The sequence below is a fragment of the Oncorhynchus keta genome, chromosome 34 (assembly GCF_023373465.1).
Source record: "Oncorhynchus keta strain PuntledgeMale-10-30-2019 chromosome 34, Oket_V2, whole genome shotgun sequence".
Classification (NCBI taxonomy): Eukaryota; Metazoa; Chordata; class Actinopteri; order Salmoniformes; family Salmonidae; genus Oncorhynchus; species Oncorhynchus keta.
In genome coordinates this window covers 77,564,625-77,591,400 of record NC_068454.1, presented here as the reverse complement: position 1 = coordinate 77,591,400, position 26,776 = coordinate 77,564,625, and the positions used below count along the sequence as shown (strand labels likewise).

Sequence of the window (26,776 nt, the reverse complement as noted above, 5' to 3'; positions counted from 1 at the left end):
TTATTTCTAAACTTATTTTATTAGGTTCAAGAAAAAAATACATATGTACACAGTATTTACAAAATGGGAGTATTTCATTTCAAATACAATCCAGGGAGGGTTGAGACTGGGGAGGGATATTTTGCAAGTATATCCTTTAGTTTCAGCTGGCTGCAACAGAAACCACCTGAGCAGCATAGAAGCAATACTTACTACCGAGAATGGAGAGTTACTCAGCAACAATAGTCACTAGCAAACAGATACTCAACATGAAGAGGGTGGAGAAAGGAGATATTCTGATTGAAGGGAAGAGGGAGGGGAGGGGACACATGCAGGTAAGAAGAGTGAGGAGAGAAAAGGAGCAACAGAACAAATCCACTAAAGACAGTGAAGAATTAAAAATGAACCGATGCATCAGGCTGAAGTAAGAAAAGGGAATTGTTCAAGTGCAGTCTAATAGGACAAATGGAGGCAGGAGTTACACAGTGATGGGCTTCAAGAAGTTCAAGAGGAAAAAACAAACCCACAAGTGTCAGAAGTAACAGTTGCGAGAGTAAGAGGAGCAGCACATTTTTAAAAGGAGAAGCATTGTTAGTTAAATGGAAATGTACAGTTATAAACTGTCATTGAACAAAACATATGAATGTATCAGAACTAAAGCATCAATGTGAGATATGAGAGGTTCAACAATGTTAAACATCTGACCAGGAGATAGCACGCTACATGAACTTGACTTCACTGTTGAAGAGGTGTCTGAAATCAACAGAGACAAGACAGAGAAGCATCCTGTTTAGGAAAGGTACAGAGCAAGACAGAGCAACATTCTGATATGGGAGCCAACTACTACCAGACTACTCAAAACTGACAGGAATGTGACCAAATATAAGCAGATACAATTCATTCTAGATATTTGAAAAATGTATGCTGTATGTCCAGATCCATTTCAAATCCCAAAAATGCTAGATACTTAATGTGTTTCCAAGTTAAAATAACTCCCAATGTATTACGACAAATACCAAATGCAGGCAAATTAATTTACAGGTAGACAATGAGGCATCTGACAAAATACATTGAGGTTACAGAGATGCCAAATATTAACTGACCAAAAAAGGTTGCCTTACTAAATATTGATCTGTACTTGACATGTTGACAATGACAAATCAATTTCCAGAGAACACCCTGGTTATGAAAAACAAGAACGCATGCAAATGTTTCTGGACAAACAGTATACATTAACACATAGGAAGGCCGATACCTCTAAACCATCATAACTATAGACATCGATTTCTGGCAAACCTTTACTAACTATAGATTGTTTCAGGCAAACTAGAGTGGGAAAAAAATCTGACATTGAATGTTTTCTTGATTCAAGTTAAGAATAGTCAAATAAAATACATTCAAAAGACTTGACTAAAACAATTGAAGTCAGGCTCCCATGTATAAGACACAGCAACATCAGGTCATATTGACAAATTGGCTTGAACTTGAGTTGGCAGTATCAAGTCTTGCATTTCTCACACTTTCCCCTCTCTCCAGCTTGCTTCTGGAGGCTGGGAGGAGGTGCTCTCTTTTCACATTCCTTTTGCTCCTGTAATGCAGTACTGCAAGAAGAAAAATAAGAGAAAGGAACTGGTGAAGGGAGTGGGGAAAAGGAAAGTTGGACAGAGGATAGGAAGATGAAGAGAGAAGGGACAAGTTGAGTCATTACATTTACATTTACATTTAAGTCATTTAGCAGACGCTCTTATCCAGAGCGACTTACAAATTGTCATGAGTACAACTTCTCAATAATGACCGAAGTGACCGAAACAAGAGCACATATCACACAAAATAGTGCAAGTCAAATGACACAAAGGGATCTAGAAATGGGTAGAAGGGTTGCTGAGAAGACTGATCACTCATCCAGACATTCATATTGAAACTGATCCTGCAGTCATGTCAGATATATATCTCTCACAGGCTCTCAATCCAATCATTAAGAATATTAATAACATAATGACGGTACCATATTGATATGTTCCCATATCAAAACACTGACTCACACCAGCCAAACCACTTAATCTGAAACAGGTCTGGGTTTGCTCTTTGACAAACTACTTCCAAAGAAATTGACAAATGGGAGACTTGAGCAACACAAACAGTAACAGTTTGTTTCTTGGCTGATGGGAGTGCAGTGCCTTCAACCAAACCTTTCTCTTGCCATCAGGATGTTGTGTGGTGGTTTTAGTACATTACTCATCTCTAAGGCAGTGATATTCAAACTTTTTCAGTGAGGACACCAATTTTTTCACCAGAATTTCTGGGGAAATTTTTTTTCTGGCCAGAAGAATTTCCAAACCTACTGACACCCTTAAAAAAAAATCAATTAAATTCATGTTCATCTCATCGAAATGAAAATAAACCAATAAATACATTTACTCAAAAATAGATTTTTCAAATGATCTTTCTCAAAAACGTTTCTATATTGTCCCATACAATGACGAATTAATGTTTTCGCATTTTAGCGACCCCACTGCAGTTCCCTCATGGGTTGAGATGCTGACTTTGAATACCACTGATCTAAGGGGTTCATGAGTACAGAGAGCCAGAAAGGTTGAGATGACAGAAATGCATTAAATAAAATCTAAAACGAAAAATGGGTTTACAGAAGATGAGCATTTAAAAAATGAGTAAGAAATGAAAGTGGTCAACCAAGTGTGCATATCTGGCAAGAAAAATATTTGGTTTATACAGCAAATATCCCATTTTCAATCCCGGTAAAAGCCCAAAATATACACCTTCTGTCCTGCACACTTATTGAATAAGCAGTCAAAAATATAGGGTAGAAATCACGCAAGTGTTTGCACTACAAAAGGCAGTTACTATCAATTCCCCATTTAAATCCACAGCAATATCAAAAACAGGAAATGTATTCCAAATCATCCAACTTCATAGATTTGTAATGACAATTTACATATTCACATCAATTGTCTTAAATAATTAATTGTTTATTACCCATATCTAAAATGCTTCAGCTTCTCATTCACCATATGTTTGTCAAAATTACACTTGCCCTGGTAAACATAAAACATGTCAAAATGACCAATGAATACAGCTACTGAGAAGAAAAAAGGCCAACTGAATCCATAACAATGTACATTAGATACTGACACATCTACTCTATAGATGAGCACACAGGACATTTGTTACAGCACAGACTTCTGTTCATCCTGAAAGTTGAGTCCTATCTTGTGTATAGCCTTGTTAGTTATTTTATTGTGTTACCAAATTCCTTCTGTATTTATATCATTTTTCTTACTTTGTAACTCTGCATTGTTGGGAAAGGGCTCGTAGGTAAGCATTTCAGTCTGAACCGGTTGTATTCAGTGCATGTGACAAATACATTTGATATCTCCACAATGGCACCGAACTCACTAAAATACCTCGAGCTTTGATGTGAATCAAGTTAATACTCTTCAAGGTCATGCCTGAAAACAAGGGGTATATATGCTGATATTAGATCAACTGATATCACCAACTCATGTTCCATTTCTAGGTTCTATTTATGTATTGACAATTATGTTGATTTACAATTAACTCTCCACACTAGTCTCCTCGCTTCAGATCTTATCAAGAGTATACACAGGGATGTAGCCTAATGTATAACTGCTGCATAGGACCCATAAATAACTACTCGACAATCCTTCACTCTCACCTGCCTTTACTGAAAACCAAAATGTCTGCAATGGGGTTTTAAAAATATCACATGGTGATTTCTTAGCTTTAAATATATAAGCAGATTATTTGATTACTGACAAACATTTGATAAGCAGAGTCTTATGCTTTAGCCGCCAACATTAATGTCCTAAATTAATGTTTTGTGGCAGAATGTGAATTTTCAATTAAGGACAGTTACACAAATTCAGGTTTAAAAGGAATCTGCACCTGCATAATTTGACAGTTTGGCTTCATCATTGTCTTGCAAATGAGGGGTGTTCTCCAAGGGTTAATACTGGCACCCTTCATTTTATATCACAATTTCAGACACACTATCATCACGTGGTTGGAATTTAAGCAATTACCAGACTTGATATCATACACCTTAACCCAAACCAATGGTTAGCGTTTGTGAATGAGCCAATAGTGAATACCAGGTGATCTTTGCCGTGCTGTCCTCCACCTCCTTCCAGCACACCAACAGTCATTTTTCTTACCAGCCATACATACATACTCAGCCTTACTGAACGGAGTGTGGAGCATACAAACCCAGACGTTGCTGCCATCTGCACAGACAGCGATCTCATCTCCATCTGTTGTGTGGCGGGACTGATCCAGCCACCATATTTGAAGGCGAAGACGTTGCCACCATCTTGATGGAGCTGACTTCTTCCTGTGTGATGGGAGTGCTTGACGACTGCTATTCCATACCGCTGAGGGGGCTGTTGATCGGCTAACTCAGGAAACACCACAGGCTCGCTCAGAGCCTCAACTTGGTTATTTGGTACTCTTAAGGGGTGGGAGACTGCCTCCTTGTCTGCTCTCAGGGGATAGATGGACTATAGGTAGATATCCTGCCTCCTGGACACATACAGAGGGATTGCAGAGGCCATTCTTGGTAAATATTAGGGGACTGTATCCACCATCACACTTTATAAGTCAATGCCTACCAGAAAGGACTAGACACCAGGCTTGGAGCTCTATTATATTAGAGAGCAGATATAACTGGGATGTAAACTTTGTGGTCAAACTTTGGTGAACTCTGGGTGACGACTGTTGAAGGGTGAAGCAGGGGACTGTGGGTAGCGGACAACTGTGGGGTAAGGATGGATGTGGCCAACCTGGGCAAGGAGCCAATCAGAACCTTCAGATTTCTCAGTCAATACATTTCAGGGGTGACAAGTGTGCAGGGCTACGCAGGAACAGGAAGCGGGGGTAACTTTCCCCACCAGATCGCCAATCATAGACAGCTTGAGGGAAGGGGGGACAGGACATACAAACCACCATCTCCTCCTCTCCCGAATTAGACGCTGGATCACGAAAGCTTCCTGAAAGCAGCATAGGGCTAGCACAGTCTCTAGAGCTGAACACCTGAACAGACAAACCTCTTCTCTGGTTGACGGTTTGGTTTTGGAGTGGATGAGCAGCCTGTTGGATGAGGGCTTGAGGGATGACTTTAGCTCATTTCGTTTTCATCTCCCTCTTGGGTTCTCAAGGCTCGTCTTCACATGAGTTTGAGGCTGTTGACTTGAGGGAAGGAAAAACATAACAGAACACTGTTAGCTTAAAACTTCTGAGAGTGATAGTGGATGGGAGACCTTGAGGCGACACTCTTCCCTGATCTGTGTGAGTTGGCGCTTGATCTTCGGGTCTTACATTGAACTAATGCCTAACATCTGTTCGTCATTAAAATGTTCTAAGTCGAAAGTATAATTAATATCTTGAGCTGATCAGAGATGTGTGGGACTAAGCTATTCTAAATGTATTTGATGTGCAGCATGTATGCAGATAATCTCCCCCACTCTTGTTATTCAGTCCATATCTGTGAGCACAGTGCATCTGTGGGTGGGATCCTCACTGAATTTCAGCCTTAAGTGATTTAGTGGGTCCTAGTGCATATCTCCCTCTTTCTACAGGACCAAATTGTAGTTTCAGTCTAACCACTAGTCTCCCTCCTGAAGTGTAGTGCAGTATAACTGGAGGGTACATTCCTGACCCTGTCTAGCTCTCAGTATCTCCCTTTAGTGTGCTTTCCCCCCTCCCCGGTAAACCCCCCACCCCCTCAGGAGGCTGCCAGACTGGCTGAGCTGGTCTTGCAGTCTATCTTGCTGGGATCAGAGGGGAAGAAGGTGACCCCCAGGCCTGTGAGGAAGGCCATGCAAGAGTCTAAACAAAGGAAGCCCAGACTGGACTGCACATACTCCACCGGCAAGTCTGGTCTGAATCTGGGAAAACAGAGGGGGAGAGGCAATTTAAAGTTGGACCATTTCTATCCTACATACAATTACATAAAATTATGAATTGTTAGGAACCATGGAGTTTGTAGGAAAGGCCTCTGGCGTACGTTTTGAATAAAGCCCTGAGAGCGATCATCCTCTCCCTCTCTACAAACTTGTCTATGAGGTAGGATGCCATGCGTGGGGCTCTCCGGTAGAGCTGGAAAAACCGGTGGAAGTTTCCCAGAGCCCAGGCAGCGCGGAGGGAGAGCGCGTGGGACACACACTCATCCGCCCGCAGCGCCGCAGTCAGGTACACCAGCTCAGTCGTGATGTCTGTGTGGGGGGCAAACACGCAACCAAGAAAATCAGGACATTAAGCTCAATTCTATGCGAGCCAAAATCCAATGCAGAAATATAATGATTGATGAGGAATATCAGGCAGGTGGTAAGTTACCTCCAGAGTTTTTAGTGAAGATATAGTAGAGTAGTCTGTAAGCAGTGAACTCCCCTATGTTCTCTGACGGGTTGTCCTTGTACAGGGCCTTCAGCTGCATCTGGCACTGGTTGAACTCTGCGTGGTCACCCTGGTAACAACGCAAACATTTAGAGAAGAATGCACATCTAGAAAGACACCGCACCTTTAAACTCAAAAACGGCGCCCGACGTCAAATACGAGGTAGCGAAGGGGGACAGTGTATGGAGGCCCTCTCACCTTTTCCAGAGCAATGCGTGCATGGCACTCGTATACTTCCACTGTGAACTCTGTACGAACTCCTTGAACCTGAAATGAGAAGAGACACCTCCTGTTTTCATATCCTCATACAATAGGACTCAAATACCGTGATAGGACGAAGTGCCTGTTCAACAAAACTAAAAAGGACATGTAAACATACCGTGAGGTCCTGACGTATGGACTTCATCTGTTCACAGGCGTAGGGGTAGTCCTGACGGGTCTTCCAGTGGGCCTTCACAGCCAACAGAGACTTCCTCAGCACCTGGCCAGAGATGGGATTAGGAGACAAACATCACACAATCTGAAGGGAGGCCTCAAATAAGGATCCTCTCATTCCACGTGACAGGTGATACTCACAGATACGGGACGCACGGTGGCAGGGTCAGGGGCACAGGTGAGTCTCAGGTAGATCTTGGTGATCTCTTGGCAGGTGCCTACGATGGGGCAGTCGTCCCAGCTCAGGTCCTCCTTGGGCAGCTCCAGGTTGTTGATGGACAGCACCAGGGGCTCTGAGCGCATCTTGGTGTTGTGGAAGCGTGCCGCTCGGCTTTGTTTCTTGGCCTCCCGGTGGGGGTCGTGGAAGTCCAGGCCGGCGTTCCCACCTTTCCTCTTCTTGCCCAGGACGGTGGAGTTAGCGTCATCCATGTTTCTGAGAAGAGAAGCCGAAATGTGATCAGCACAATGAGAATCAGGGAAAGGTGAATATTAGTTTGTGGGTGGGTCAAGGCCAATGACTTGAAAGAAGATCTCACCCAAAACTAGCTGTTGGTATTTGTTTCATTAGTCCATTGTTGATATAGTCCCAGAAAGTTTTGCATGTTGGCAATCAAGTTTTCAAGATGTACCACTTTCAAAATACAGCCGGTATGACGCATTTTGCCCGCATTTTGCAGTTTGGCATAATTTGATGCAAAATGCACAATTCCAGCTTTATTTCTGTATTTTGAAAGTTGTATATCTTGAAAACTTGATTGCTGACATGCAAAACACTTCGGCAGGAATTTTTCTTTAGGCCAAAACATGCTTATTTACCTCCGTCCTCTGTTGCCTCTTCCGCCCCTTCCTCGTCCCCTCTCTCCACCTCCTCTGCCTCGGTCCCTGTCACCCCCACGGCCACGCCCTCCTTTCTGGTTGCGCCGGGGAAGCTGGGTTCGGAGGTCACTGGACATGCTGCTGTCCGACTGGGACTCAGAGTCACTGGAAGAGGTGGATATTACAACATAAAACTACACAGCATACTTTCTCTTTTTAGAGCGGCTATCATTATACTATATTAAGGGGAATATTTGCCCTATAACAAAGCAGGTTGGGACAAATAATACACGTAGCCAATTATGAAGGAAAAAAATAAAAAATAAAAAAAATCACTGGACTAACTCAAAACACACACACACAGTCTCTCACCTGCGTCTATGTCTCTGGCCATTGCGGTCCCTGTGTCGGCTGTGGGAGGGAGAGGGGGAGCGAGAGGAGGAGCCTGATGAGCTGGATGAGGGGCTTCTCTGGGAGAAGACGTTCCTGTAGTGCCCCAGCCTGGCCCCACCACCCCTGCCACGCGTAGCCCCACCACGACCCACAGAACTCTCCAGAGTCCTCTGGGTGGGCACAGCCTCCCAGCGAGACTGCTTGGCCTTCAGTCTGGACAGAGAGAGAGGAGAGAAGGGATTAAGATGACTAGCACCTCTTGATAGAGCTTAGGCAGAAATTAGGCATTTGGTCTCCAAAAGGGGATTTGGGCTTTCCAAGTTCGGCAGACGGTCAAACGTCGGGCCAAGTTCGGCAGACGGTCAAACGTCGGGCCAAGTTCGGCAGACGGTCAAACGTCGGGCCAAGTTCGGCAGACGGTCAAACGTCGGGCCAAGTTCGGCAGACGGTCAAACGTCGGGCCAAGTTCGGCAGACGGTCAAACGTCGGGCCAAGTTCGGCAGACGGTCAAACGTCGGGCCAAGTTCGGCAGACGGTCAAACGTCGGGCCAAGTTCGGCAGACGGTCAAACGTCGGGCCAAGTTCGGCAGACGGTCAAACGTCGGGCCAAGTTCGGCAGACGGTCAAAAGTCGGGCCAAGTTCGGCTAGACGGTGAAACATCAGGCTAAGTTCCTAGACAGTGAAACATCAGGCTAAGTTCCTAGACAGTGAAACGTCAGGCTTTTTCAAGAACTGCTCCACTCACTCAGGCAGAGGCTCGCGGTCCCAGTCGATGGTGTAGGCAGACCCATCCTGTAGTCTTTTCTGTAGGACCTCCTTCAGCCCCTTTTCGGTGCGGTCCTTGTCCTCCTCATTCTCACAGGCTGTGAAGCAGCGCTGAACATACTCCTTCATCGCCTGGGGCCAGTCCTGGGGCCTGAGGGAATCATTTTTATAATCAGCACTGCAACAGTAAATCAGGGGGAAAGGAAACTGGTTTGGGAGTACTAGGTCAACAATTTGAAGTGACTAATTATTAGTTTGAGAAAGCGGGACATGGTACTTCTGAAATCTATTGGATGCAGATTTTAAACCCCTGTCATCTTCTGATCATGAGTAGAGATACTTCATTCTTCCCCAGTAGGTATTAAGGATAGTAAAGACAGATATATTGGTGTCATTAGTAGCTGTCTCCTCACCGTGTCTGGGCACCGCCAGGTGCAGCAGGAGCAGCAGCTGGGGAGGAAGGAGTAGCAGCCAATCCAGTGGGTTGTTCCCCAGGAGGGAAACTCTGATTGGTCATGACGTAGGGTCGCTTGGGAATGTTGAACTTCATCGCACCTGATCCAGGTGCCTCTGTGGAAGACAATAAAGAAGGCATTGAAACAAAGAAAATAACACCAAGTGATGGGAAACAAATACAATGATAAGCTGACCGAAAAAAACATGCTCTAGACACCTGAACACACACACAACTCAATACCCTCACACACTTACGTTTCATGCGGTGCCAGAGCTGCGGTCCTTGTTGTTGTGGCTGTTGTTGTTGATGGTTCTTGTTTTTGTTGGCCTCTCCTCTCCCAGCTCCTGGTCCATACTGACCCTGTCCTTGTTGCTGGTGTTGGTTGTTATTCTGCTGCTGCTGGTACGAGTTCTGAGTCTGGTAGCTCTGCCCATAGCTGGGCCTGCCCTGGTTGTGGTTGTAACCTCTCATCTGATTGGGATCGTTGTTGGGGTAGGGCATGGGGTTGTTGGGGTTGTAAGAGTTCTGCCCTGGAGGAAGGGGGTACTGGGAGTTGGGAGGGGGAGGGATGGCTGGGGGAGGAGGGGGTGGGGGCTTCTCAGAGCTGGTGGGGCTCTGGGGGGGTGGTTGAGGGGCAGCAGGAGGAGGGGTTGGGGCTGAGAGGGGTAGCTGGAGGACTGGTCATCCATCACGGGCAGGGATGGAGGCTGGGAAGGTAGGGACAAATAATAGATGGGGGAAAATAAACTTGTGAAAGAAAGGTAATAAACTGCAGAGATTCCAAAACGTCTAATTGAGAATATCCCAATATGAAAGGAGAACTGCAGAGCAAAACATTCTAACTGCAACAGACTTCAGCTCCAGACAGATTCTTAGTGGGAGGATTACATTATGCTGAGCCGCGAAAGCGGGGAGGGAGGAGCGTCCTTCTCAAACCGAACAGTAATCTGCGCCCCTTCTCAAACTGAACAGTAATCTGCGCCCCTTCTCAAACCGAACAGTAATCTGCGCCCCTTCTCAAACTGAACAGTAATCTGTGCCCCTTCTCAAACCGAACAGTAATCTGTGCCCCTTCTCAACCCGAACAGTAATCTGTGCCCCTTCTCAAACCGAACAGTAATCTGTGCCCCTTCTCAAACCGAACAGTAATCTGTGCTCCTTCTCAAACCGAACAGTAATCTGTGCCCCTTCTCAAACCGAACAGTAATCTGTGCCCCTTCTCAACCCGAACAGTAATCTGTGCCCCTTCTCAAACCGAACAGTAATCTGTGCCCCTTCTCAACCCGAACAGTAATCTGTGCCCCTTCTCAACCCGAACAGTAATCTGTGCCCCTTCTCAACCCGAACAGTAATCTGTGCCCCTTCTCAAACCGAACAGTAATCTGGGCCCCTTCTCAAACCGAACAGTAATCTGGGCCCCTTCTCAAACCGAACAGTAATCTGGGCCCCTTCTCAAACCGAACAGTAATCTGGGCCCCTTCTCAACCCGAACAGTAATCTGTGCCCCTTCTCAACCTGAACAGTAATCTGTGCCCCTTCTCAAACCGAACAGTAATCTGTGCCACTCAGTAATTTTGTCAACAAGGCAGCATGACACATTGACCAATCAACAGTGTAGGGTTGTACCTGACAATGTGAGATAATTAGGGATGCCTGTCAGGGTAGAAATAGAACATTATTCAAATGCCAGTCATCAATAACATCTTAATTCATACGTTTGATTCCTGGTTGCACTTCTGTCCGGAAATAGAAAGTCATTTTTACACAAATGCCTGGCATTGGAGAATCATTTAATTAATGATTCATAAATTGCAACAGAGGAAGAGTGAAGTAAACTGAACATTTGATTGATTTAAGTAGCAACAGTAGCAGTTTTCTGATGGTTACCTGTCCAGTTGGAGTGGTGGGAGAAGGGTAAGGTCCTGGAGGTACACCATACTGGCCCTGAGGAGGATAGCCGCCGCCACCATACTGGAGAATCAGAGGAAAACGCACTTCAAATATGGTACTTGCTTGGCTTGTTCTATCGGTGTATCACGTGTTAACAGTTCATTGTTTTTTAGTCACAAAGTGCAGGTTTTGTAATGTGTAGGCTAAATCTAACAATTCCAATTCCTTATCTAAACGCTATAGTGCATAAAGCCAGCATCAGTGTCGGGGAAATCATTACCAAGGACTATTATCATAACAGTTCATCTGAAATGTGGAGGGTGCGGAGGATATGTACACGTACGGGGCCCGGCGCCATGGGATAGTAGTAATTGTAGGGGTAGGTGTACCCAGGATACGGCTGCTGCTGGTTCTGTTGGTACCACTGTTGGTAGTACTGCTGCTGTTGCTGCTGCTGTATGGCTGTTGACTCAGTTACTACAGGCTGAAACTGACCAGCCTGGAAACACAAACAGACAACTACTAAGTGATGAGAGATTAAATCAAAATGAAAGCCGACTTGTCCATTTGAATCATATTCGGGTAAAAAGCCAGGAAGACCTTGGACAGTTTCCACAAAGCCTCAAAGTAGGAGTGCTGATCTAGGATCAGTTTAGCCTTTTAGAATCCTAATCAATAAGACTAAATACAGAGGTTGAGACCTGATCCTAGATCAGCACACTTACTTTGAGACACTGTGGATACGAGCCCAGATCAGACGGTTGTGTGTGTGTCAGAAAGAAACAAAATGGTCCATGCTGTTCAGCTCGCCAAGTTAAGATAACTGTTGAGGTAATATACACCGCTCAAAAAAATAAAGGGAACACTAAAATAACACATCCTAGATCTGAATGAATTAAATATTCTTATTAAATACTTTTTTCTTTACATGGTTGAATGTGCTAACAACAAAATCACACAAAAATGATCAATGGAAATCAAATTTATCAACCCATGGAGGTCTGGATTTGGAGTCACACACAAAATTAAAGTGGAAAACCACACTACAGGCTGATCCAACGTTGATGTAATGTCCTTTAAAACAAGTCAAAATGAGGCTCAGTAGTGTGTGTGGCCTCCACGTGCCTGTATGACCTCCCTACAACACCTGGGCATGCTCCTGATGAGGTGGCGGATGGTCTCCTGAGGGATCTCCTCCCAGACCTGGACTAAAGCATCCGCCAACTCCTGGACAGTCTGTGGTGCAACGTGGCGTTGGTGGATAGAACAAGACATGATGTCCCACATGTGCTCAATTGGATTCAGGTCTGGGGAACGGGTGGGCCAGTCCATAGCATCAATGCCTTCCTCTTCTAACTGCTGACACACTCCAGCCACATGAGCATCGTCTTGCATTAGGAGGAACCCAGGGCCAACCGCACCAGCATATGGTCTCACAAGGGGTCTGAGGATCTCATCTCGGTACCTAATGGCAGTCAGGCTACCTCTGGCGAGCACATGGAGGGCTGTGCGGCCCCCCAAAGAAATGCCACCCCATACCATGACTGACCCACCACCAAACCGGTCATGCTGGAGGATGTTGCAGGCAGCAGAATGTTCTCCATGGCGTCTCCAGACTCTGTCACGTGCTCAGTGTGAACCTGCTTTCATCTGTGAAGAGCACAGGGCGCCAGTGGCGAATTTGCCAATCTTGGTGTTCTCTGGCAAATGCCAAACGTCCTGCACGGTGTTGGGCTGTAAGCACAACCCCCACCTGTGGACGCCGGGCCCTCATACCACCCTCATGGAGTCTGTTTCTGACCGTTTTTAGCAGACACATGCACATTTGTGGCCTGCTGGAGGTCATTTTGCAGGGCTCTGGCAGTGCTTCTCCTGCTCCTCCTTGCACAAAGGCGGGGGTAGCGGTCCTGCTGCTGGGTTGTTGCCCTTCTACGGCCTCCTCCACGTCTCCTAATGTACTAGCCTGTCTCCTGGTAGCGCCTCCATGCTCTGGACACTACGCTGACAGACACAGCAAACCTTCTTGCCACAGCTCGCATTAATGTACCATCCTGGATGAGCTGGACTACCTGAGCCACTTGTGTGGGTTGTAGACTCCGTCTCATGCTACCACTAGAGTGAAAGCACCGGCAGCATTCAAAAGTGACCAAAACATCAGCCAGGAAGCATAGGAACTGAGAAGTGGTCTGTGGTAACCACCTGCAGAACCACTCCTTTATTGGGGATGTCTTGCCAATTGCCTATAATTTCCACCTGTTGTCTATTCCATTTGCACAACAGCATGTGAAATTTATTGTCAATCAGTGTTGCTTCCTAAGTGGATAGTTTGATTTCACAGAAGTGTGATTGACTTGGAGTTACATTGTGTTGTTTAACTGTTCCCTTTATTTTTTTGAGCAGTGTATTATACCCAATAACAAGCGCCTGTGAGATTAAAGCCAGGTCTACACTATACTATTTTGGCTCCGATTTAGCTGTCCCAAACAGGTTGAGATTGGAGATAAAATCTCCATGTCATTGCCTACACGGGGCCCGTGGCCGTCGCAGTCGTTTAATGTGAGTGGGTCAGAGACTCAATCTGGAAAATATCGGGACGTCTGGGATTACTCAAAGATGAGATCAGTAGCCTACTGATCTCGTCTTTGAGAAATCCCAGACGTCACGGTATTTTCCAACATGTTTGATTTTATCGGAACCAAATCTGCAATGTAGTGTGAGATATGCAACGACAAGTTGAGAACGATGATCAGCAATAGCCAATGAGAGCTCGACAGAGAAGCCAGTCAGATGAGTCTCGAGCAGAAGCGATGACTACTACTAGTATGTGTTTGTACTTGCCTTTAACCAAAGCGTCAAATTGTTAAAGCTCTGAAGCTCACAAGCAATGTTATTTAATTAAAAAAGTAAGCTAGATATTTCAAATTTGTATGGGAAGCGTGAATGTCAAAACGTTTTTCAGGCTGCTTTGAGCCTCAGTTCATAGCTATGTTAAATGTAATCACATCATTGCTATTTTGGCAAGACAGCATGGTAAGGAGAATCCTCATGACCAGGTCAACAATCTTGTAGTGTGTGACCCTGTCTGTGCCACATCGTTTAGTGTGCGCACCACTACGTTGGCAAGACAAAAAAAACTACAGGAAAGACAGTCATTTAATGTTAGAGGCTCGGCGATGTTAGGATTTTGAAAGTCGTGCAGTGTCCACCCGGCTTCTTTTTTAAATTTAAAGGCACTGTTACTATGCCAATAATTGCAACAATTAGACCAGCATTTAATTTAAAAATGGGGTCACGGGAGAAACTCTCTCAAGAAAAAAAAAAAGTGCTTGGTTCATAGAACCGGGGTTATGTCAGCAACATTCAGTAGCTGCTAGATGGGGTTGTAATAAACCGAGCGGCTTCGGTTTTTTGACTATAAATATGTCTCTCTTTTGGAATGGTTTAAGCTGCAAAATAGTATGGCCCCATCACTGAAACAGAAACCTCAGGAACATATGTGTATTCTGTTTCACTCTACAATGCCCACAAGTCGCGCAGAACTCATTAGAACAAAATGGACGAACAGGCACTAAATCAGACTGGGGGGAAAAGAACATCACTAGTTAGATTTCCATCCAATTGGCAACAGATTTTAATGTGAATATTCTAAAATCCACAAAGAACATATGCTAATTTTCCCTCCAGTGGTGTGTTTCCACCAAACTGACTTGTTTGAGAAATCTGTGCTTTATGACAGTGCACACAAAATGTTATTTTTCACATAAGTTTTCATATATCTAATAAAAAATGAAACTTTCAGTGTGTTTTCTTTTCATCTTCAACTCTACCGATAGTATTGTCACAAACTGTTTTGTTGAATAGCACATTTTCCTATTCTGGTCTTGCATGCACTCTAGCCAACATTTTGCAGATACAGTGCAGGTAGGCTGTGCAGGTAGGATAGTCCACATTATTATGGATATTTGTATTTGTCAAACAGCAGTCAAGCATCGATCATGTCACCAGAATAAGACCCTCGATATTTACTGTAAAGGAGCATCAAGCTCATAGCATGCACTTTCATAATTTGCTTAATCTGTAGCCTAATAAACTGCATGGTTTCCCAAGTTGTAGTGGGCGGACCACACACCATATCATTGCGTGACTCCAAGTTGTCAACCTATGATTGGCCAACAAGCTTATTTGACACATCAAAGTGTTGTTTGACACTCAAAGACCCAAACGAAACGACTGAACAACGAAGGAGCACAGCAAGTGAAAGAAATAGGTTTTGATTTTGTTTTACTGGTAACGGGGACATAGGTAGGTAAATGCCAAGAAAATATATATATATATATATATATATATATATATATATATATATATGTGTGTGTGTGTGTGTGTGTGTGTGTGTGTGTGTGTGTGTGTGTGTGTGTGTGTGTGTAACCTTTATTTAACTAGGCAAGTCAGCTAAGAACAAATTCTTATTTACAATGACAGCCTACCCCGGACGACACTGGGCCAATTGTGCGCCGCCCTATGGGACTCCCAATTACGGCCGGATGTGATACAGCCTGGATTCGAACCAGGAACTGTAGTGACGCCTCTTGCACTGAGATGCAGTGCCTTAGACCGCTGCGTCCATGTGTGTGTGTTAAATAGTTAACTGTACTAGAATGCTTAACCTCTTGAACCTCTGGGGGCAGTATTTCATTTTTGGAAAACGTTCCCGTTTTAAACAAGATATTTTGTCACATTTTGTCACAAACTGCAAAGATATTGTCTGTGAGTGCCACAGAACTAATGCTACAGGCGAAACCAAGATGAAACTTCAAACAGGAAGTGAGACAGATTTTTGAGGCGCTGTGTTCCAATGTCTCCTTATATGGCTGTGACTGCGCCAGGAACGAGCCTACTTTCTGTCGTTTCCCCAAGGTGTCTGCAGCATTGTGACGTATTTGTAGGCATATCATTGGAAGATTGACCATAAGAGACTACATTTACCAGGTGTCCGCCTGGTGTCCTCCATCGAAATTGGTGCGTAATCTCCAGCTGCATGTATTTTTCCATGTGATTCAGAGGAGAAACCAAACTTCCACGAATGATATATCATCGAATAGATATGTGAAAAACACCTTGAGGATTGATTCTAAACAACGTTTGCAATGTTTCTGTTGATATTATAGAGTTAATTTGGAAAAAAGTTTGGCGTTTTGATGACTGAAATTGTTTTTTTTCTTAGCCAAACGTAATGAACAAAACGGAGCGATTTCTCCTATACAAATAATCTTTTTGGAAAAACTGAACATTTGCTATCTAACTGAGAGTCTCCACATTGAAAACATTTGAAGTTCTTCAAAGGTAAATGGTTTTATTTGAATGCTTTTCTTGTTTTTATGAAAATGTTGCCTGCTGAATGTTAGGCTTAATGCTATGCTAGCTATCAATACTCTTACACAAATGCTTGTTTTGCTATGGTTGAAAAGCATATTTTGAAAATCCGAGATGACAGTGTTGTTAAAAGGCAGCAAAAATGTTAAACATCGGTTATCAGTATCGTTTGTTTTGGCAAGAAAAATATCAGATATCAGTATCAGCCAAAAATGTCATATCGGTGCATCACCAATTAAAAGCTTATTTGACTCGTCAAATAGTGTCATTTGACTCGTCAAATAGTATTATTTGACACGCATCTTTATTGACACGCAAAGACCCAAACGATGTTCCAATAGTAGTTTGTGAAGATAATAGCAGTGACGCTATTACTGTGTCGGCAAAAGTCAACATCTTGCACGACAGAGAACAGTTGATTGTCAAGGGCAATGAATGACATTATCTTGGCATAAATGGATTTCACCTTTGAGTTCTCTCTCTGAAATGTTCTTACTCTTTCAAATGACTGATGGACTTGTTGACTGCTCGATCCACACCAGCAGACATTGTTGGCTAGGTTAGGAATGCTGTGTTGAACGTGTAGCACAACATTTTTACGTGGCGTCATTACGTCCTGTACCTACGTTATATAGGTATGCGCATCAGCTTTGACATCGGTTTTGCACGTCGTAGTTAAACTAGACATTGGGCCGATACCGATGTTGCCATTTTTAGCTAATAACATCCGATTCCGATATGTTCACCAATATATCGTGCATCCCTAGTCAAAAGTACTGTCGGACTGATTTGTAATAAACGGTCATAGCTCCAATTAAAAAATGAACATTTGCCGTTGATGACATAACGTTTCTTACATGGTTGGGTGGCATTTTTATATATATCAAAATGGGTCGCGGGCCAAAACAGTTCAGAAACCCCTGAATTCGACAAATAGAGCTGCCATCTGCCAGATACGAAACCCCTTCCTAAGCAGAATTTCACTTCATTATCGTAGGTAACGTGCCTTACAGTAAGTGAACAAACGCATCCAAGAAGCAAAACACAGACACATATGCAAACACACACCTGTGCTGTGGTCCGGTTGGCCTGAGCGGTCTTGGTGGCGCTCTGGGTCTTGCTAATGGAGGCCAGTGCCTGTCTGGCCTTCTCCCACTCTGGGTTTTCCGAGACTGTCTGGCCCTCTGGACCTGCTGATGCGTCATACGACCTACAACAGACAGGAGACATGTGACTGTCTGTCATTCAGTATGGAAACCAAACAAATGTTTAATAACATGACCAAGTTTTAGGTTTGTTAACTTGGAAGATACTACCACCAAACCAGCAAAATTTACATTACATCAATTCTTTAATCAAGAGATAAGATTGATTATTTTTGGAAATGTGTAACTACACTGAACAAAAATATAAACTCAACAATTTCAAAGCTTTTACTGAGTTACAGTTCATAAAGGAAACATTTTTTATTTAACCAGGAAAAGCCCATTGAGACCCAGAGTCTCTTTTTCAAGGGAGACCTGGCCAAGAAGGCAGCAGCAATCAATACATTACAGAATTAAAACAGAAAACAATACAACATGATCCAGCCTTAAAATGCATTTACACTCCTCTGGAACAGTCTCCCATCAAAATGTAAAATTCATTCAGTAGCACTAACTTATCTAGATGAAGCATGGATTGTAGACTATTTCATGCCTCTGGTGCACAAGACGAGAAGGCAGTCTTGCCAAATAGTGTAAATGTCCTGGGGACTTTAAGTAGCAACCACCTAGCAGGCCGGGTATGGTAACCGCTGGTTAAGAGAATGTCAAGAGTGTGCAAAGCCGTCATCAAGGCAAAGGGTGGCAACTTCGAAGAAACTAATATAAAATATATTTTGATTTAACACATTTTTGATTACTACATGATTTCATGTGTTATTTTACAGTTGATGTCTTCACTATTATTCATCACTGTAGAAAATAGTAAAATAAAGAAAAACCCTTGAATGTGTAGGTGTGTCCAAACTTTTGACTGGAACTGCATGACTATCTGCATATACAACCTTTCTGGTTGCATCCCATTTCCCAGATGATCAAATAAAAATTGAGAACACCACGAGCTAAAACGGAACCCAGCAGCTAAAATGAAATAAATGTATTAGGTCCTAATCTATGGATTTCAAATGACTGGGAATACAGATATGCATCTATTGGGTCACAGACACCTTTAAAAAAGGCATGGCCAGTAAGTATCTGATGTGCACAGTATTTGCCTCATGCAGCGCAATGACATAGTCTATCGGAAAATAGCCCACCCAATTTACCTACCTCATCCCCATACTGTTTTTATTTATTTACTTTTCTGCTCTTTTACACACCAGTATCTCTACCTGTACACGACCATCTGATTATTTATCACTCCAGTGTTAATCTGCAAAATTGTAATTATTCGCCTACCTCCCCATGCCTTTTGCACACAATGTATATAGACTCTTTTTTTTCCTACTGAGTTATTGACTTATTAATTGTTTACTCCATGTGTAACTCTGTGTTGTCTGTTCACACTCCTATGCTTTATCTTGGCCAGGTCGCAGTTGTAAATGAGAACGTGTTCTCAACTAGCCTACCTGGTTCAATAAAGGTTAAATAAAAAATTAAAAAATTGGAATGGCCGATTAATTAGGGCCGATTTCAAGTTTTCATAAGAATCGGAAATCTGTGTTTTTGGACTTTAAATTTTTCTATACACCTTATATATATATATATACACACACACACACATATATATATATATATACACACACACACACACGTATATATATACACACACACGTATATATATACACACACACACACACACACACACGTATATATATACACACACACACACATATATATATACACACACACACACACACACACACACACACACACACACATATATATATACACACACACACACACACACACACACACACACACACACACACACACACATCTATATATATACACATACATATATATATATATTTACAACTTTCTTCTCATACCTTTTATATGTATTTTTTTCTTTTCCATAAACTAAACTTCAAAACTCTCCTGCAACCCGCCTCACCAATTTATTTAAAAAAAAGAATGTATTATTTACCTCAAATCTGTAATCCTCCATAGAAGCTAACCAGAGGCTAGCCTGAAGCTAGTTAGCTTCTTTACTGGCTAATCGTTAGTATTCAGCTAACCACAGTTTGTGGTCATCAGCTATCCTTTAGCTCGAAAATCTATCGCCAGTTTTGTACGTCGCGGCTCGGACCGGAACATACCGGACCTATTTTTCTCTCCATTTCCCCGGATTTCAACTGCAAGCTCTGGACATTTATACCTGGATCTCGCAGCTAGCTAGCTGCTATCCGTGTGACTATCGGCTTACGTCGATCCCGGGGCAAACATCAATTATTCCGGAGCTAGCCAGCTGAAGAGTTCCATCAGCCACTCCTGGGCTACAATCACTTATCCGGACCCGTTTTACTGCCAACGCGGAGCCACCTGCTAATCGTTAGCCGCCTTATCGCCTGCTATCTGAATAGATCTGACAATTTTTTTCTTGGGCCTCTATAACTATATATTTTTTTTTGCGAATTGGATTGATCCCCTCTACCATATGGAACCCCACTAATCGTACCGATGGAAACGCACAAGGTGGCTAAAAACAGACCTCAATCCAATGCTAGCTTGCTACCGATGGCCCGGCTAGCTAGCTGTCTGAACCGTGAGCCCAACCAACCTCACTATTCACTGGACCCTTTTGATCACTCGACTAAGCATGCCTCTCCTTAATGTCAATATGCCTTGTCCATTGCTGTTCTGGTTAGTGTTTATTGGCTTATTTCACTGTAGAGCCTCTAGTTCTGCTCACTATATCTTATCCAAGCTAATAGTTCCACCACCCACACATGCGATGACATCTCCTGGTTACAATGATGTTTCTAGAGACAATATCTCTCTCATCATCACTCAATACCTAGGTTTACCACCACTGTATTCACATCCTACCGCACCTTCGTCTGTACATTATACCTTGAAGCTATTTCATCGCCCCCAGAAACCTCCTTTTACTCTCTGTTCCAGGCATTCTAGATGACCAATTCTCATTGCTTTTAGCCGTACCCTTATCCTACTCCTCCTCCTTTCCTCTGGTCCTGCAGTGCCTAGCTCCACTCCTATTCCCCAGACGCTCTCTTTTGATGACTTCTGAAACTGTAATAGCCTTGGTTTCATGCATGTTAACATTAGAAGCCTCCTCCCTAATTTTGTTTTATTCACTGCTTTAGCACACTGTCAACCCGGATGTTCTAGCTGTGTCTGAATCCTGGCTTAGGAAGACCACCAAAAATTCAGAAATGTTAATTCCTAACTACAACATTTTCAGACAAGATAGAACGACCAAAGGGGGCGGTGTTGCAATCTACTGCAAAGATAGCCTGCAGAGTTCTGTTCTACTATCCAGGTCTGTACCCAAACAATTTTAACTTCTACTTTTAAAAATCCACCTCTCTAAAAACAAGTCTCTCACCGTTGCCACCTGCTATAGACCATCCTCTGCACCCAGCTGTGCTCTGGACACCATATGTGAACTGTTTGCCCCCCATCCATCTTCAGAGCTCGTGCTGCTAGGCGACCTGAACATGATTAACACCCCAGCCATCCAACAATCTAAGCTTGATGCCCTCAATCTCACACAAATGATCAATGAACCTACCAGGTACCTCCCCAAAGCCGTAAACACGGGCACCCTCATAGATATCCCCATTGAGACCGTGTCTGTGCCTCGACCTAGGTTGGGCAAAACTAAACATGGCCGTGTTCGCCTTAGCAATCTCACTAGGATAAAGACCTCCTCCATTCCTGTCATTATTGAAAGAGATGCAGTATCGAAGAGCCCTTACTGCTGCTCAATCATCCTATTTTTCCAACTTAATTGAGGAAAATAATAACAATCCGAAATTCCTTTTTGATACTGTCGCAAAGCTAACTAAAAAGCAGCATTCCCCAAGAGAGGATGGCTTTCACTTCAGCAGTAATAAATTCATGAACTTCTTTGAGGAAAAGATCATGATTATTAGAAAGCAAATTACAGACCTCCTCTTTAAATCTGCGTATTCCTTCAAAGCTCAGTTGTCCTGAATCTGCACAACTCTGCAAGGACCTAGGATCAAGGGAGCCACTCAAGTGTTTTAGTACTAGATCTCTTGACACAATGATGAAAATAATCATGGCCTCTACACCTTCAAGCTGCATACTGGACCATATTCCAACTAAACTACTTAAAGAGCTGCTTCCTGTGCTTGGCCCTCCTATGTTGAACATAATAAACGGCTCTCTATCCACCAGATGTGTACCAAACTCACTAAAAGTGGCAGTAATAAAGCCTCTCTTGAAAAAGCCAAACCTTGATCCAGAAAATACTTTAAAAACTAAAATCGGCCTATATGGAATCTTCCATTCCTCTCATTTTTTTTTAGAAAAGGCTGTTGCGCAGCAACTCACTGCCTTCCGGAGGACAAACATTGTATACGAAATGCTCCAGTCTGGTTTTAGAACCCATCATAGCACCGAGACTGCACTTGTGAAGGTGGTAAAATGATAAATGGCAATATCCCATGATTCTTTGTTGTAAGACAAACCTTTCCATTGAACGCTGGCGTAAGGACCGTTCTTTCGCCATTGCCAATTCAACCGTGAAGGAGCAAAGCTTATTACGCACAGCAGTATTTCGGTGACTTGCATCTTCAGCTGTTTATTTATCCAACATCATGGCGACTAAGTCAAGGAAAGCTAATTCTAAGACTAGATATACGAATGTAGAAACAATGTTAGAGGAAATTCATTGTGAAAGTGAGACAGATCTGCTTTTTGAAGACTCTGAAACTGAGGCATATTTTTGAACGGAGAGGACATTGCTTTGGACTGGCAAGTTGCTCTCATGCTAATGCTGTTTGAAATTAATATAAATATTATTTGTGTTTGTTTATACATTTTATTTGCAATATATGAAGATGTAATGAAATGGGTAAAGTACACGTTAGCTAGTCATTGTGAGTGTCTGTTTGTATGAGAACGACCTATTGCACTTTTACTTTCTTCTCCAACACTGTTTTTGCATTATTTAAACCAAATTGAACATTTTCCATTATTTATTTGAGGCTAAATAGATTTTTATTGATGTATTATATTAAGTTAAAATAAGTGTTAATTCAGTATTGTTGTAATTGTCATCATTACAAATATATTTGTTTTTATTTATTTAAAAAAAAATGTATTTATTAAATCGGCATTGGCTTTTTTTTGGGGCCTCCAATGATCGGTATCGGCGTTGAAAAATCCTAATCGATCAACCTCTAGTGGTTACACGTGGTGTGCGTTTGTGAGGCCGTTGGACTGAATGCCAAATTCTCTGAAACGACATTGGGGGTGGCTTTTGGTAAAGAAATAAATATTAAATTCCAAGGAAACAGCTCTGGTGGACATTCCCTTAAAACGTGACATCTGTGGCATTGCACAAGGTGCACCTGTGGAATGATCATGCTGTTTAATCAGATTCTCGATATGCCACACCTGTCAGGTGGATGGATTATCTTGGCAAAGGCAAAATGATGACAAATGTAACTTTTGCACAAGATTTTAGATAAATAAGCTTTATGCGCACATGGAACATTTCTGGAATCTTTTATTTTAGCTCATGAAACCAACACTTTACATGTTGCGTTCATATTTTTGCTCAGTGTATATGAATACACTTTAGTAAGGTAACCTGTTGAATGAGCATCTCAGTTGCTTGAGCATGGCCCTGCCACACACACACAATTCAAAGCATGCTATTTCTGTGGCCCCTAAATAAAAATGGGACATTCTCATTGATGGGAAATAAATGTCTCTCTGTTAACAGAAGGTATGTTGAGCGAAGCTCAAAATAAGAGTGCTTTGACTCCACATGAAGAATAGCAAGAACCCCTGCTAGTACAGAATAAAACAGTCATTGCCTTGCCCTGCCTATATTTAAGAGGCAGTAACTTTTCTGACTATTATCTAGACCATTTCCAAATCTTATTTATGTGATTCAATGACAAGTTAGACAATACTGCCCAAGCCTTGAGAGAGTAGCTCAACTGCCCGGTCCGGAATCAACCCATTAGCCCTATTACACCAGTTCTTGATTAACCATCGTAGACATGAAAATCGTGTTGATACTAGAAGTTGTTGTGACCCGGCCTGGAAGATAACTTGGTGAGAGTCTTGGATTGATGTTACTAGGTTACTGGACTGTGACCCCGATAGCTAATTACCTTGTCAATCATAACTACGTACTACATAGTTGGTGGTATGTGCTAGTACAGAAGCCTAGCCGATACGAAGCTGCAGGAAAGTAGGAGTTAGCTAACGTTAATTGGTAATTAGCGTTAGCTAGGTAACGTTAGTTACATTAACTAACGGAACGAGAAGAACTCTGCGAATCTTCGGACGTTATTAAATGTCAATGTCTAGCTATAATACAGGTAAAAAATAAAGTGAGAACATATTCGAAAGCTCTATATGATTCACTTGATAATTTTAGATCTTACCAGTTAGCAGCTGGAGCTGTCTGGGTCGTATTCGCCGCCATTTTGCCACCGAGATAACTAGCTAGCTACAGCACCAATCTAATAGAACGTCGTCGGCCAGAAGACCCTAACGTAAACAAGAACAATTAAATCACAATATACAAGGAAAGTTGGTCTTTCACACTACCTTCCACTACTTCTCAACAAGACCGTCTTTAAATTTAGGGAAAAACACACTATAAGGCAATATCTAAACGTCGAATAATGCCATTTTCACAAGAACAACCATAGCTGCAGTGGATCTTCAACTGAAAAACAAAATGGCAGTTGCATTAGATATGGAACGTATGCCTCGTCTTCCGTTTCCTCTCATTGGAGGAAAGTACTTACCTACTTTGTTCCTAGATTTCAAAGTTTTGCCTTCTCATTATCACTACTGCCACTACTTGCGTAATACAATTATTGTTGTTAAACACCGTAACCCTTGATGTTGCAGAATAATATTGAATAAAACGTTTTTTTACTATACTGGTGAAAAGCTGTTATAAATCAAATATATATATATATATATATATAAGACTCTTCATCCTCCACCACACAACTGTCAAGCAAGGTGAATGTGATAAGATAGTCTCAACCAGGGATGGGCAACTTTGATGGGGGTGGGGGCCACAAAAAAATCTGAACTCATCATGAGGGGCCGCAGTAGCTCGCTGGTCGCTTGTACCCAAATCCATACCCACACGTGCAGTCAGAGCCGGCCATAGCCTTTTGGGGGCCCTAAGTGAGAGTGGCTGATCCCCCAGCCGGTAATTCGACCATGATTACTACAAGTTTAGATAGCTGGCTCGACTAATTTACCAATCTAAAAAATGTTATCTGACATGAGCTAATTGAGTGACTGTGTAGAAAAACTGCTGATCCACAACCAAAAATTGCACCTTGTGTATTCTACTATTCTAACTCTAAACAGTAATTCGAGACCCTGACAGAGTTCCTGAATTAAAAATAAATAATAATTATTACTTTAGGAAATTGATCCTCGTATAGCCGTGGGAAGTAGGTATGCTGAGGGTGCCCCCTGAAAAATCTGAAAGTAAAAAATATTAATATAAAAAAATTCTCACAAAAGTTATACGTTTTAATGTCACATCCACAAGTATGGTCAAATGCCTTTCTTGCAAACTCAAAACCCAACAATGCAATAATCAATAACAATGTATTAGTATTTTTTTTAAACACACAAGAAATAAGAATGAGAAATATGAAATAGATAAATAAATAAATAATAAATAAATAAAATAAGGAAGTAAGCATAGTATATACAGGGATTTTTTTTAAAAGTCAGTTCCAATAACATATTTACAATGTGCAGGGTTACTGGAGTGATGGAGGTAGATGTGTAAAGGTTAAGGTGACTAGGCAACAGGATATAAGATAAACAGAGTAGCAGCAGCTTGTATGTGAGTGGGTGTGCAAGTGTGTGGAGTCTGTATAAATGTCTGTGCATATTATGAATGCGGCAGGGTAGCCTAGTGGCTAGAGCGTTGGACGAGTAACCGAAAGGTTGTAAGTTCAAATCCCCAAGCTGACAAGGTACAAATTTGTTGTTCTGCCCCTGAACAGGCAGTTAACCCACTGTTCCTAGGACATAATTGAAAAAAATAATTTGTTCTTAACTTACTTGCCTAGTTAAATAAAGGTTTAAAAAATGTGTGAGCAAGCAAATGATGGATCGAGTGTGTTAGTGTGTAAGGTCCTGTGAATGTGCATAGAGACAATAAAGTCAATAAGGTTAACTCAGATAGTCCATGAAGCAAGTTTGTTAGCTATTTATCCATCATATTGCTTGGGGATAGAAGCTGTTCAAGAGCCTGTTGGAGTCAGACTTGATGCACCGGTACCGTGCGGCAGCAGACAAAATAGTCTATGGCTTGGGTGGTTGGAGTCTAATAGAAGTGCACTGGGCCTTTAGCCCACTGGGCCTTTCCTAGTTCTGGATACATGGGCCTACAAAAGGGGGCTGCCAGTTTCCCATCCCTAGTCTAAACTCTGGTCTACATACAGCCAGTTCAATTTGAATATTTGACTTGGGTCATAGCAGCATTGTTTGCAGTGTGCAAATTATATTATACTGTGACATTCGGGGGTCTCTATTCATTTCATGGGACCTCCTAAGTGTGCACACACACACAAATGCATGGGCCTAATAGTAAAGACATGATATTTAACTGTCTGCTTTTTATTTAGCATGAACACAACCAGTCATGATGTTTTCATCTTATTGTCAAACAAATCACTTAAAAAAGTAGGCTACCTGCGCATGTTCATCCACTCAAGCATCGAAACAATGCACTGTGCACTCACGCAATTTGATGAATCTGTTACAAAACACCAAAAAGTGTAATGACATTCAGCGATTGTCTTTGGGTCTATGCTCTTGTAGCCTGAATTAATACATTTTTTATAAAAAGAAAAGTTGGGACACCTGAAAAGGGTCTGAGATATGGGACTGTCCGGAGATGACAACCCGTACTGGGCATAGATGTCAGTTTTATTGAATAGTTTGAGGTATGGCCTTGTCTCAGAGAAATGTGCCTCGGAGCCAGATGCTGATGATGGGTTGGTTGCCCTATGCAATAAAAAACAAATCTATGAAAGT

At 42.5% G+C, this 26,776-nt stretch overlaps 1 protein-coding gene across 1 annotated transcript; it reads right to left on the bottom strand.

Moving 5' to 3' along the window:
• LOC118375171 (leukocyte receptor cluster member 8 homolog) lies at positions 1–24,459 on the bottom strand. Its single transcript, XM_052495093.1, is given in 16 exon segments — positions 1–5,900; positions 6,020–6,227; positions 6,349–6,478; positions 6,607–6,675; positions 6,788–6,889; positions 6,985–7,276; positions 7,660–7,824; positions 8,032–8,265; positions 8,799–8,969; positions 9,232–9,388; positions 9,530–9,926; positions 9,929–9,982; positions 11,163–11,246; positions 11,509–11,664; positions 17,604–17,745; positions 24,136–24,459. Coding segments are annotated over 16 exon segments (2,565 nt in total). The 5' UTR covers positions 24,177–24,459; the 3' UTR covers positions 1–5,737.
• Between the last annotated feature and the right edge of the window lie 2,317 nt (positions 24,460–26,776).